This window comes from Vollenhovia emeryi, unplaced genomic scaffold, assembly GCF_000949405.1.
Source record: "Vollenhovia emeryi isolate VEMERY1.0 unplaced genomic scaffold, V.emery_V1.0 DF939134.1, whole genome shotgun sequence".
Taxonomy (NCBI): domain Eukaryota; kingdom Metazoa; phylum Arthropoda; class Insecta; order Hymenoptera; family Formicidae; genus Vollenhovia; species Vollenhovia emeryi.
Genome location: NW_011967232.1, coordinates 2,718,970 through 2,733,921, shown reverse-complemented (window position 1 = coordinate 2,733,921; position 14,952 = coordinate 2,718,970). Strand labels below are relative to the sequence as shown.

General features: G+C 29.3%; 2 protein-coding genes across 2 annotated transcripts in view; both read left to right on the top strand.

The window, feature by feature from the left end:
• Positions 1-2,143, top strand: part of LOC105567836 — a 19,699-nt gene extending 17,556 nt beyond the window's left edge. The window contains exons 23-25 of the mRNA XM_012023043.1: positions 333-501; positions 1,740-1,919; positions 1,977-2,143. Coding sequence (XP_011878433.1) covers positions 333-501; positions 1,740-1,919; positions 1,977-2,143 — 516 coding nt within the window. The remainder of the gene's footprint in view (positions 1-332; positions 502-1,739; positions 1,920-1,976) is intronic.
• Positions 2,144-5,571: 3,428 nt separating this feature from the next.
• Positions 5,572-13,851, top strand: LOC105567827 (cytochrome P450 4C1-like). The gene is made up of 13 exons (XM_012023035.1): positions 5,572-5,921; positions 7,013-7,240; positions 8,383-8,492; positions 8,723-8,816; positions 9,305-9,490; positions 9,759-9,852; positions 10,482-10,584; positions 11,133-11,232; positions 11,304-11,410; positions 12,035-12,103; positions 12,313-12,481; positions 12,927-13,106; positions 13,186-13,851. The coding sequence occupies exons 2-13, from the start codon at positions 7,087-7,089 to the stop codon at positions 13,374-13,376; spliced, it is 1,557 nt and encodes a 518-aa protein (XP_011878425.1). The 5' UTR covers positions 5,572-5,921; positions 7,013-7,086; the 3' UTR covers positions 13,377-13,851.
• The last annotated feature ends 1,101 nt before the right edge of the window (positions 13,852-14,952 follow it).

Below are 14,952 nucleotides of genomic sequence, written 5' to 3'. Positions count from 1 at the left end.
TTTTTTTAAATTAATATACAAAAAATGCGTGGGTATAATTAAAATATTTCTCTGCTCTTCCATTATTTGCAACATACTTATATAAATATTTAAACATGTTATTTCAAGTGTTGTATAACCGAGCCAACACAGAACATTGCAGAACATTGCGGCAATGTTTTAACATTGTAGCAACATTATAGCAATATCGCAACATTGCTACGACATTTTTGTCATGTTCTGTGTTTTCACGTAAAAATTATTATATACCATTTTTATAAAATTTCTTTACTTTCATGTAAATGAAACATTAGTCACGGTAAATAATGTTCTCTTAATTACTAATAATATAGGATCGTGTCAGAAGAGAAATCAATACTGTTATGCAAGAGAATCAGGGAACACTTACTATGAAATCGCTGCAAGGTCTATCATATTTAGAGAGATGTATAAAAGAAGCGTTGCGTTTATATCCTAGTGTTTACTTTATTTCACGATTTATAAATGAAGAAGTACAATTAAGTACGTATCTAATTAATCCTTTCCTGTTTAGGCATATTATATATTATTAAATATATGTATTAATACCGCTGTTTCGACGTATCTGGCTTTTTATTCACGTTGTTACATTAACGACGTTTCGATCGTGAATTACGATCCTCTTCAGGTTTTTACAAGAGACGAACAAGAGCCCAACATTAGCTCGACAATTGTGGCAGCAAAAAGTGGAATCTATGAACTAACATTACATTTCTTTAAAATAATATCCGCACACATTATAACGCAAAACGAAAGTGAATATGTAAAAACTTACTAGCAATGTTTGTCACAATGAAGTACAAGTAAAAAATTTTTCTTTTCCAATTTAAGAGCATCTGTGGAATAATCGAGCACGAAATCAGACATCCACTCACTAGTTTTCACTCTTCTGACGAAGGGAGGTCAAAGGCGTTACCGTTTATACAATTCTGATTATTTTGTCACAAATCTTTGAAAGGTTATCTGTGTCTTTCTGTAGATTGATCGTTTTATTTTCCTTTTTAATGAGCCTTTGACCTCCCTTCGTCAGAAGAGTGAAAACTAGTAAGTAGTGTGGATGTCTAATTTCGTGCTCGATTATTCCACAGATGCTCTTAAATTGGAAAAGAAAAATTTTTTTACTTGTACTTCATTGTGACGAACATTGCTAGTAAGTTTTTACATATTCACTTTCGTTTTGCGTTATAATGTGTGCGGATATTATTTTAAAGAAATGTAATGTTAGTTCACAGATTCCACTTTTTGCTGCCACAATTGTCGAGCTAATGTTTGGCTCTTGTTCGTCTGTTGTAAAAACCTGAAGAGGATCGTAATTCACGATCGAAACGTCGTTAATGTAACAACGTGAATAAAAAGCCAGATACGTCAAAACAGCGGTATTAATTTATTGATTAACAAACTGGCGAAGAAATAACCACATTTGCAAATATAACAATATAATTATATTTTAAAAGTAAACTTATTTTTCTTATTTTCATAAATACGACGAAAATTTTTTGAGGCAAAATTAATTGTTAATTAAATGCTATTATAATTTATAATACAAAAAATTTTTTAATATTTTTATGAGATCAATGAATGAAGATTATTGTATGAATTTTGCTATTATGCTAATTAATGTATTTAATTTATGTTGCATCAAATAGATGTTTACATTTTAAAATTTTAACAAAGTTTTTTATTATTATTTGTACATTACATTTTTATAAAATACTTTTTAGAATCATATTTGATACCTGGTGGGACACTGGTGCACCTTAATATCTATGGCGTTCATAGAGATCCTAATTTTTGGCCAAATCCTGAAGTATTTGATCCGGATAGATTTTTATCTGAAAACATTAGAAATCGTCATCCTTATTCGTACATACCATTTAGTGCTGGACCACGTAATTGTATCGGTAAGCTATTTCTCTACATTTTTTTATATAATCAGTTTGAAATACATTAAATTGTAGGCCAACGATTTGCTTTGCTGGAGATGAAGGCAATGATGTCCCATCTAATACACAATTTCTATCTGGAACCTGTTGATTATTTAAAGGACAACGTAGTAAAAATTGATTTGGTGATGCGAACTTCTAATCCGATGCGTGTAAAATTGATCCCAATCGCCTCAAAATAAACGTTTAAATAGAATTCGAGTGTTAAGAACTTTCCGAGCAGAAATTTTAATAGGGTCCTGGTATGGGCTTAATAAGTAAGCGTTAATGCCTGATCAAGCACTCATCAGGTAACCCTGATAGGGCCCTGACCGTAAAGGTAATATCGAGAATAAAAATTGCCTGAACAGGTTTTCCTTGATGATGACCTCATGACTTGCCCTTTGTTACGCCTTACAATTTCTAATAGGGGGATAGTAGGTTTTCTATTTAAAAAATTCAATTTTTAAATACATTTTTAAATTATGTTAAATTATATAGTCATTAAAAGTATATTCATGACATTGAAGTTTAGCCATGATCCAGACAACTCGCTGTCGGATCATATCGGCTCGCCTCTTATATTATTATAATACGGGATGATTATTATTAATAAATAAATATACTTCAGAGAGTTATATTTAGTACTTGCTAGAACAGTTGTACATTTTTATATCCAGGAATCCCATAAAGATCCTAATTTTTGACCAAATCCAAAGACATTTGATCTAGATTGATTTACTTGAAAAAATTCACAATCATTATTCTTGCTCATATTTACTATTCGGTATTGGACCACAAACTGTGTTGATCAGTCGTGTTTTTCGATATCTTCTTATATGAACAGTTTCAGATATACATATAACAAGTTGTAGGCAAACTATTCGCTTTACTGGGGATGAAAGCAATAATAGCCTCACTATTACTTAATTTCTACTTTGAGTTTACTTATTATTTAAAATTCCTTCGTATGGAAATTAATTTAATGTTGCGCCCTTCTTATCCACTTTGTTTAAAGGTTTGTCCAAATCATAAAATGCATATAGCTTTTTGAAGCAAACGTATTTCGAGGCCATAAAAGACGACATCCTAACACAATTAAACAAGTGTTAAACATGTTATAACTGGTTTTTATAAATATATATATATATATTTACGTGCTTGCATAAAATAAATAATAAAGATTGAATCAAGCTAAATTATATTGTTGTATGTTATTTTACATTTAATTTTTCAAAATAAGTTGCACTCCGTACAGTTTGCCAAAAAACGATTGTTGGACTTACAATTAGTCGGAATGATAAACTACACGTTAAAATAAATTATTCTACAAACATATGGTATTTACGTGTTATTTATGCGTCTTTATATGAAAGTTATTTCAACGTTTGCTTTCCTGTTTATAAAACCGTATACATGTTACAATTAGGTAAGACAGAATGTCGATCCTTTGCAAATAAATTAATATTTGTGCTAAATTGACTTTCGAAAAATATACGAAGAAAATGACGAAGACCTGTACTATTAAATTTATGGAAATATACAATATCTATAAATTATTATCATACTTATAAGTTGTTTTATGCTAATATAAAAGACCTACTCATGTTTTGTTAATTATTTATTATAAAATGTCAAGGTTGGAAGCTTTTTATTATCTTGTTATGTTTTTGATATGATATTTCAAATGATGTTTATACAATATTGTAATCTCAGAAGAACATCATCAGTATACACAATAATAAAATCATCAGTGTGTAAATTTATTCATATGTATTCTGGCGTATCAATTCATCTTTTTTTCAACATCGTACTTTCGCTTTACGCAATTTCCTGTTTTCGTGTTTAAACACTCATTTAGAACCAGAATAAGAGTCTACATAGGAGATTAGTCGATATGGTTTTATGAAACTTATAATTTTATTACAAACATCTCAGTTATAATTAAACATTACATCAGAATCTAGTATGAATATTATTTATATAACGTAAAATTTGACAAAATTTTATTGGAAAATCTATACAATAATAATCTATTTAATGTCACACTTAAAGTGTTATTATAATTATACCATTCATCCTTATACATATAATATATTTCTAATATTCTAATATTTCTAATATTTTATATGTAATTTATTTTGTACGTAAAGTATAGATATACATATGTATGAGCACATATATTGTACATATAATTTTTTGTCATTGAAAACAGAGCTGACCTAAGTACTGTATAAATAATTTTATAATATTTCTGTATGTTATGTAATACATACATACATACACGTGTTTCTAAAAGAATAATAGAAGATACTGACTAGCTTATCTGACCAATTCCATATTCCATTCTTAAAATATGGCATTTCTGCCCATATTATTCTCATCATTCAGATAATTTAGAAATAGCAATTTAAATATATTTTTATTGTTGATGCACTAGCGATTTATGTATTTATGTATATTGAGTTTAATTTTAAATAATATGTTCATTCTTTAAGAATTTCTTCGAGATAAATGTTTGAAATAATTCGAAAACTAGTTAATTAATTATATATCTGCAATAATATATCTTGTAAACGAATTAAATAACTTAACTCAATATTTTCTACAATTTCAGACAATAGCATGCAGCACGAAGCACATTAAAAAGCGCCCGATTTATTACGTTTTATATCCTTGATTAGATAGACACTGGTTTTCGAACTAAAAGTAACGTAATGAGATTGATATGCAAGAGTACATGTTTTATTACTAATTGCAAGTTTTATTTTGGTTGGAGTTCTCATTATATTCATAATCAAATAAATCTCTGTGAGTAATTTTAAGTATTAAATATTTTAATATTTAAATATTAGATATATTTCTAATAATTCAAACTATATTTAAATAATAGTTATAAATATATTGTAACTAAATTATTTATGAAATAGTGAATGTGAAACTATGATATATAGGGTGTTTGACACAAGAGGACCCCTACGAAAAATGGTGGTAGATTGGGTCAGACTAAGAAGAAAAGTCATGTACCATTTTACAAGATTCGCAGTAGTTATCGAATAATGTATTGAAACGTTTGAGCGCGAGTGATTGCCTGAAGAGCAGTAGATTAGGCTCGGGCGGAAGGCATGTCAGATAGTTGTTTGACTAGATCAGCAACGGTGAGTGGGAGGTGGAGCGACGCGCGACGTTAAAAGACCCCGCACCAGGAAAAAACAGCGAGCAATATGTTAATGTTCCGTGTCCGAGAACGGAAACATACGAGTTATTTATAAATAATTTCTTAAATAATGTTGAAATACTTTATTTGTGATAAAAAACGTGCAGGAGACAAAAATTTGCTCGAGCAAATACTTGTTTGAGCAAAACCGGACATTATACGATGTCAATAAACATCAGTGAATCGCAATGGTGAATTTATTAAACATTTATAGTTTTTGGTTTATCTTTATTATATGAGAACATTATAACCGACATTTACTATATTACCACATTGCTGCATTCTTTTAGTATGACTAAGCTAGTAGTATGACTAATCAGTATATAATGAGTGTGAAAAGGATAGAGAAATGATGATAGTTCAACATTGACCTTCTTTATCGCCCCTCCATTTCAGTCGGTGAAGTGACGTGGAGATATCCCACTCGTGAAGGAGGACCTGCTCAGACATCACAGCAACGCTGTTGTGCATTGTAGTTTAGCTACATTTCTAAGAAAGTAATCTTGTACGATTAGATCAGATATGTGAAGACAGTATCTCTGTTGTTATCGCCAGTTAAAGTTCTTCAAGTTTAACAAAGTTTCTTCAATTATAGACTATCTTACTAGTTACATAATTTTACGAATTTTATACGTTATCGTTAAAATTATTTGTGATTACCTTTTAAATAACAACGTGTAATATAAGTGCTTATAAGAGCTATAATGAAAGAGATGTTAATATAAAAATCCCCATAATACTAATTTGGATATACTTTGTGTAAGGTAAGTTGTATATTATATATTCTTTATTTTATTAGAGTATTTGTATTAGAATAGAAATATGTTGTTAAAAAAATATAGACTTTTTAAAATTACAGCGTTGAAAAAAATTTCGCGAATTATACATAATTATAAGTATTTTCGTGTAAACTATAAACTTTAGAAATTGTGCGATGCTTACTTATTTTAGTAAAACATTTTTCAGACTTTTTGGAGTATAAGACTTTCCTAACATATAACTTTATCTTTACGTAAACTCTTTATATAACTCATTTTCTGTAGTGAATTGGTACTTTGTGCAATAAAACTTGACTGTGCAGGCGTGCAAATCCGTGGCGAGGCCACCATGAAGATGCATGCGCAATCAGGAATCTCTTAATTTGTTTAATTAGAAAGTCGAATCTCAAGAATACAATTGTCATTCCAGTCATCATACGCTTCCCATTTTTTTTTGGGTAGTATTTCGATGTAATAATAAAATTATTTTATCTTTCTTTTTACAGCGTATTATACTAATTATAGAAAAAGTTGTTCACATTAATTAGTAGAGTAAGCTAGTATAGAAAACAAGAGGGGATTCGATTTAAAAAAATGAAGGTGATCTTCACGTGACCTTGAAGCAACTATTCAAGGCCAAATTAATGACCTCATCTTATGTCCCCCTCGGAAAACAAACAACTTTTTTGTCTGAAACATTTTCTAGTAAAACTCTTCCTTATCGAGATAATTGACTGTGTCTAGATATTATTTGACACCCTAGTCTAACATAAATATGCAATACAGTCTATTTTTATCGTATGCGTCAAATTATCTACACAATACATATACACTGCATGTAATAATAGCTTAATAGTAATTAAGTTATAACTTATATGTAGTATATGTTTACGTACACATACACACACATATATACATACATATAAGTTATACATACTCTTTGTTGTCGAGAAGCAATAACAATATTCGCGTGTAGAATTGTAATGACTTTCCTAACATGTGTATAATTTTACTACCTTTACGTAAACTCTTTACGTAACTCATCTTCTATAGTGTTTTGATGTAATAATAAAATTATTTTATCTTTCTTTTTACAGCGTATTATACTAATTTGTGTTAACAAAAGCTGAAAGAACAAACGAAACAGTCGAAGACTTTTAAATTGTAAACAATGGTTATCATTTTACTCCTATTGTGTGCTTTTATTTTCCTACTATATTACTTTCGTCATTATGTAAAATTTGTGCGCCTGATTAATAACATACCAAGTATGCCGTCACTTCCAGTGCTCGGCCATACTATAGATTTATGGATGTCTTCACAAGGCAAGTAGAACTTTTTAGAGATCTTTATTTGAATAATTAGCATTTACTTGGTTTATAAAAGATAAGAATATATTAATAAAATTGATAAATGAATAAAGATGCGACAGAATAGTGCTGTTTTTGGTTGGAAACATGATGCATATGTGATGAACATATATGTTAAAAGCATTTATAATTATTAATTAGATCCATTTATATTTCTTCATGCAACAGCAGCTATTAATTTCAATTTTTAATTAATCTTCTATTCAATGTACACTGGTCCCTTGATTTATACGGAGTATTTATTTCACGTTTTATACATTGAGAATCGCGTAAATAAAGTCTACTAGTACAAAAAAGTGCGTAAGAAAAAAACTCGTGTATGTGATAATAGTATATTGTGATACATGTGCGGGAAATTGGCTATTGGCCACGCCTTCGGCTCGTGCGCCCACCCGCTACTCATGGCCAATAGCCAATCTCCCGCACATGTATCACATACTATTTTATATTATAAGTGCACGGAAAAGTACCTCTTTTTTGACAGTTACGTGTAAAAACTTTGAGGCTAACCTGTCATCTGTCAAAGACGGCGTGTGGAAGAGAGATCGGCAATTGTGCTGGGAGATAAACAAAAACAGCGCTAAAGTGTGCGGTAATAATTTTACCGCACGGCTTTTCCGCACAGTTGACGCCATGTTGCGTGCAAACTGTATTGTGTCGGCAAATGTCTATTTTGGGCACGAAAAACTAAAAAAAGAGGCACTTTTCCGTGCACGTGTGATATAAAAATATTTATTTCACAAATATGCATAAAAACAATAATAATGAAAGTTCAAGAAAACAAATTTAAATTTTCTTCGTTGTCGCTATCAGTACTGTACTTCAAAGCAGTTAACATTTTCTTATTAATTGGTTTAAAATTATTATTCCTCATTACTAGAATTATTTAGCACTTCTATTTCAATTTTATTGTATATTCAATATAAATTTGGAGAGATATACATATAGATATAGATATATTTTATGCATAAAATAAAATCAAGTAAAACTAAGAATGTATACCGCGTAAATTGAGGAATATCTTTAAATACCAAACACTCAACCTTTATTAAATTTATTTTATTTATTAATTTTCAATTTTATATTTCTTATGAAAGAGGATCTTTGGAACCTTCAGCGTACACTTTGTCAAAAGTATTATCCAATTTATAAACTTTGGTGTGGTCCAATTGCTTTTGTCAGCATTCACCATCCAGATGATTTAGAGGTAAAAGACATATTAAAAGAGAAGTTAATCTTTGATCGATTCATTACAAAATTTCAAACATAAGTTTTACAGATATTTATAGCACAATTCAGATTATTGTTAGATTTATGTATGAAAGATTGTTTGGTTCAAACAATAACAAGTTTAGAATGCTTGCTCAGACATAATCATCAATACATTTTACGATGTAAAAATATTATTATTTAATTTAATTTTTTCTCCAATTTTAGAAAGTACTAGGCAATTCAAAGGAACATCTTTCAAAAGGCCATATCTATTCCCTCTTCTATCCTTGGTTAGGAACTGGATTACTTACTAGCGAAGGTATTGCAAAGAATATAACAAAATTATTAATTCTAACATTTGGAAAATTCGAAGTAAAATTAGTACAAAAGACGGCTACGCATATATTTGTGTCAAAATGTTATTATAAATAAATAATATAACGAAAATATAATATATGTTAGTATATATTTATGTATTTAATATTACTAACTTTTATAAATGAATGCAAAATGTTGGAATTACCAAGAATGAAATATAAAACATAATATTAAATAAAATAAGAATTGTAGAACGGCCAAATATTATTATTTTTATATAATAAAATGTCAATACACATAAACATAAGGTTTTTAAAAATACGTGATGTAAAAAGATAATAGAATATAGTCGCAGTTAATTGATATGCAAATTCTGTTGTATCAAATTAAATAAACAATACAAAACTTGACAAACAAAGTTTGCAAAGCAAAGTATGATTTTACAAATCAGCATCTCTTTGTTAGTATATTACTTTATTTTTGTTATAGGGACGAAATGGCACAAAAGGCGAAAGATACTGACACCTACGTTTCATTTTAGTATATTAAAACAATTTGTTGAGATTCTGATTGAGGAAGGAAATCTCATGGTAAAAACTTTGAAAGATTCAAAAAAAACGACTGTTGATGATTTAATGCTCTTTATCAGTAGTCATACCTTGAATGCAATATGCGGTAAAGTAATATATGTATATACAATATTTATAAAGTAGAAAAAGTCTTAAATATTTTATTAAGTAAACATTGGTTTATATTTATAACAATTTTTTACTATTTATATTCATATCATAATTATATTTTTAATTACAAGTTTCTACATTATTTCACGAGAAAGGTTTAAAAGCATACTTTTCAATTAAAAGATTATTTTTTATTTAAATTGCTAAGATCAATGTAGCAGAATTAACAAAATAGCTACTTATGACAGTAAATGTATTTGCAGAAACAGCCATGGGGACTTCTTTGAATAAAATGGGTGAATTTCAGAAACAATATCGTCAGGCGGTTCACGATATGGGAAAGATAATAATTTACAGGTAATTTACATATGTAGAAATTTTGATTCGATGTATATAGATATCACCTTAAAAAATAACCTTTTTTTAAATAAAAAAAGGTTTAAAAAGACGCCAAGTAAGCTAAGCGTCATCCAATCCACAATTATATAATTACATTATTTGGATATCTTTTATTTAAAAAATATTGTTTTATCTTCGCCCCCCCTCCCCCCTCCAAAGTATTTTCTCTACAAAAATAATGATATCATCAAATGCCGCCAACTAAACTGAATATTTATATAAACTACTTTATTATTTTTTATATTAGAATGTTATATCAAGCATAAAATTTTACCGGAAGAAATAAAGGAAATAATATTGATATTAATAATAATATTAATGAGACAAATTTTTAATACTTATTGAATAATGCAAACAAATTTAATACAACTAAATATTTTATGAAAAGATCGCCTTTTCTAGTTTACTTGTGAGATACATATTCATCGTGATTCATGACATTACTGTTTGTTAAAAAAACTTGGTATAAATATTCAGTTTAGTTGGCGCCACTTGATGATATCATTTTGTAGAGAAGATACTTTGGAGGGGGGAGAAGATAAAACAATTTTTTTAAATGAAAGATAATGTTATATAATAACATACAGACTAATGAGACCATGGTTAACTCCAAGTATGATATTTGCATTAACGTCAAAGGGTAGACAACATGCCAAAAATCTAAAAATATTGCATGGATTCAGCGAAAAAGTGAGTAAAAATTGTGTTATTTAAACAAATAGAATTCATAAGGCTCCGACGTGAAATCATATATGGGGGAGGGAGGGCAAGGGGTATTCATATTTGTTCTGAGTTATAAGACTGATAATTATGTCGGTGCATAGTTCTATTTCGAATTTAATCACGATATGTGACTTTCGTAAAATAACTTTAGACTGTTTATTGCGATAAATATTACCACATGTCTCGGTGGTCGAATTGGTGAGACGTCCGCCTAGAGAGTGGAAGGTCCAGGTTCACACCCTGGCTGAGGTAAATTTTTCGCAATAAATTAAAAAATTAAAAATCATTTAGACACTAATATCCTGTCTTACTGTTCATATTTGTGTCATTTAAATTTGTGAGAATTCTTCTTCTAAAAAAATGCATAACATTTAATAAGATTTCAATGTATAATTCAATATATAAATATAGTTAGCAATTTAAAATTTAATATATCAGGAATTTAAAGTTATATATTAAGTGTTAGCATCATAATGATGTAAATAGTAAAGATATATATACGGTATTGTTTGTAGATTATTGCGGAAAGAAAACAATATCATGAAAGCACTGGTGGACGATACTTGAAACATTTTGAAGATGATATAGAGACAGACGAAAAAGAGGAGATTGGATGTATGTGTGTACAATATATGCAACATTATTATATGGAATTAGTTCTTAATCTACTATTTTATCTACTTAAGATAAGAGGAAACGGCTCGCTATGTTGGATCTTCTAATATCGGTAGCTAGTGATAACGAGATGAACGACTTAGATATCAGAGAAGAGGTTGATACGTTCATGTTCGAAGTAAGTGTGTGTTGGTACTTTACTAATATTTTATAAAAGTCCGGAGAAAATTCAAAATGGTTATCTGGACTATAAACCAAAATATAAAAAGTTCTTAGGGTAACGTTATGTAATACCCGCCTCTCCTCTTATTTGCGGATAGAGCGGACTAGACTGAGTCAAAAAGTCCTTTACCATTTTGCAATTGTCGCAATAGTTAACGAGTTATTAATTATTAAAAATCCCTGTCTTAGCCAGGTATACTGTCCAATTCAAGCGCGCGACGAGATTCGGCCGTCCCGCAATCGGCGTTGCTAGGCGCGCGGGGAGTTGTTTATTATACGTAGCCCTTGCTGTGTGTTGTAAACAATTCCCCGCGCGCCGATATCTAGCAACGCCGATCATGGGACGGCCCCATTTCACTGCGAGCTTGAATTGGGCGGTAGGCCAGGCTAAGACAGCGATTTTTAATTATTAATAACTCGTTAACTATTGCGAAAATTGCAAAATGGTAGAGGACTTTTCGACTGAGTCTAATTCGCTCCATCCGTAAATAAGATGTGAGTCGGGTACTACATAACACCGTATATATATAGTATATTATATATAATGGAAAAATTAATTAAACAATTTTTTTTATGACAGGGACACGATACTGTAGCAATGGGTCTGACTTACGCCATATTAGTGCTAGCTGAACACAAAGATGTCCAGGTATTTTTAATAATAATTTATTCAACCAGTAAACACAATTAATTCATTGTATTAATTTTCTATTTACAGTAAGTAGTTTTTAAACAAATAAAAATGTTTTAATTATTGGAAATTATTTCACATAAATGGAAATATAAGTACTACTAAATTTTTAATTAATAATAAAAACGATAAGCCATTAATTATACAAAACTTTATTTCTTGGCCAGGAATGTATCAGAAATGAAGTAAGTGCAGTCATGCAAGCAAATGAAGAAAAACTTACTATGTCAGCGTTAAATAAGATGCCATACTTGGAAAGATGTTTGAAGGAATCGTTAAGATTATATCCTAGCGTTCCTCTCATAGCGCGAACCTTATCGGAAGATGTAAAACTACGTGAGTAATTCTAATAAACTATATAGTAGTTAATTGTTTTAGCTATAGATTTATGAGAAAAAGTGTTACACGCTGAAATATATAACTTTGATCATTTATTAATATTTTGAAATCAATTTATATCAAAATTTTTATAATAATAATTTCTAAATTCTCTCTCTCTCTCTCTCTCTCTCTCTCTCTCTCTCTCTCTCTCTCTCTCTCTCTCTCTCTATTTCTTATTACATAATATTTTCAATTTCAAATGTTGTCAAAGCAGAACTTATTAATTCTAAGCATTTTCACAGTTAGTTTAATATGTAATAAATTTTCAAATTCATAAAATCATTCCTCAAATAAAAAATTGTACTGCAAATAAAATAGTTCATATCAGTATTTGTATATGTATTTGTGTTTTCACTAATATATTGTTTAAATATTATATTTTGTGTTATATATTATTTAGATTCATACTTGGTACCTGCTGGAGCAGTAATGCACATAAATATCTACGATATACATAGAGATCCTAATTTTTGGCCAAATCCAGAGGTATTTGATCCTGATAGATTTCTACCTGAGAGAATTCAAAATCGTCATCCCTATTCTTATTTACCGTTTAGTGCAGGACCACGAAATTGTATAGGTAATATACATATATGCTAATCTTTGTCCCTTTTTTTGTCGTATAAACAACTTCTAATGTATTTATTTATGAATAATAGGACAACGATTCGCTATGCTGGAACTGAAAGCTATAATAGCATCGTTAGTATACAACTTTTACCTTGAACCCATTGATTATTTGAAAGATCTTCGGTTCATGACTGATATAATAAGTCGTGTTACAAGTCCGATCCGTACACGATTTGTCCCAATTGATCGTATGCCACCGAATTCATTTAAAATCGAGTAATTTTATTTAATAAGATGAAATGAAAACTTGTAAGAAAAAAATTGCTCACGGAATTGTTACTCTTATACTTTTTAGTTATTATGATGCAGGGATGGGAAAATTACTTTTTAAAAGTAAATTTTTAATGTAATAATATAATAACTCATGAAATAAGTTGGATTGAGATTGTAACCCTAAGGGGAATCTAATAAAAATATTATTATTATTATTATAACCCATGATAATAATAGATCATAAATATCAATCGATGCCTACAGATTAAATATACAAAAATATATTTATATTACCGTTACTCGTTACCAACTTAAAAATGTAACTCGTTACCGTTACAGTTACTGATTTTCAAAAGTAACTCGTTATCGTTACTGTTACTTTATTTATTTCTGAAACAAGATCAGACAAACTAAAAGATCTTCTTTTGCAACAATGTTTTACTGAAACCATGAAAAATTTAAGGAGGGAAATTTTAAAACACTTAAAATGTAAAAAAATAATTTTGATTTTTATGAAGAGTATAAATATAATACAGTTTATTTATTGTACTTTCAATTTTTAAAACATTTTTAATGTAACAATATAATAATGTAATGTCCACGATAATAATAGATCATGAATATCGATCGGTGACTAAAGATTAAATATATGAAAATATATTTATATTTTATAACTGTAGGTTTAAAATATAAAAAGTAACAATAAGAGTAACTGTTAAATTCGTTACAATTACTTAAAAAAGTAACTACGTTACCGTTACAGTTACAGAAGAAAAAAGTAATGTCGTTACCAGTCCAAAAAAGTAACTTAAATTGTAACGGTAACGGCGTTACAAGTAATGCATTACTTCTATACTCTGTATTTATTATAATACATATAATTGGAGAAATCAAAGAGGTCTGAACCCAGCAAATACAGATACATAACTGTTACATTGCCATAATAAAACCGATTGTAACAGATAATATAACTTGTGTGTTACATGAAACGCACACATTGGTTGTAATTTCCCACTCATATGAAATATTGCAATTATGTAACTGTAATATAACTTATAACAAAATGTTATATAACTGTAACGTGATAATATAACTGTTATAAAAATTATTGAAATGTTATACAATTGTAATGTATAAGCAAAAGGAAACGAAAGTCTGGCGAGGCGGCGTGTGTGTGTGAAAGGGAAGGGCGGGTGAAATGGATTCGCCATCTCTTATAAGTAGTTAAGCTAGGTTAAGTTAGATTAAGATAGGATAAGTTAGCGTTTAAGTAAAAGTGTAAAAGATTGTAACCCTTAGGGGAGGAATAAAGACCATACATACAATTGTAATTTAAGTTATTTTACTGTTACATAACGATTTATTTAATTCGAGGAGCAAATATTCCTTATGTATTACAAAAAAAGTATATTGTTATCATACACATATAATTCTGATAGCTACTGCCCGAGCGAGAAATGAGGTCAATCGATGTCAATCGATGTCAAATCGACATGACTTTCGAGGAAGTTTTCGCTAGGAGTAGCTGCACGGCCTCTGACAATTACGCTAACATTTTAGTTTCAAGTTGGCTACTTTTGCAT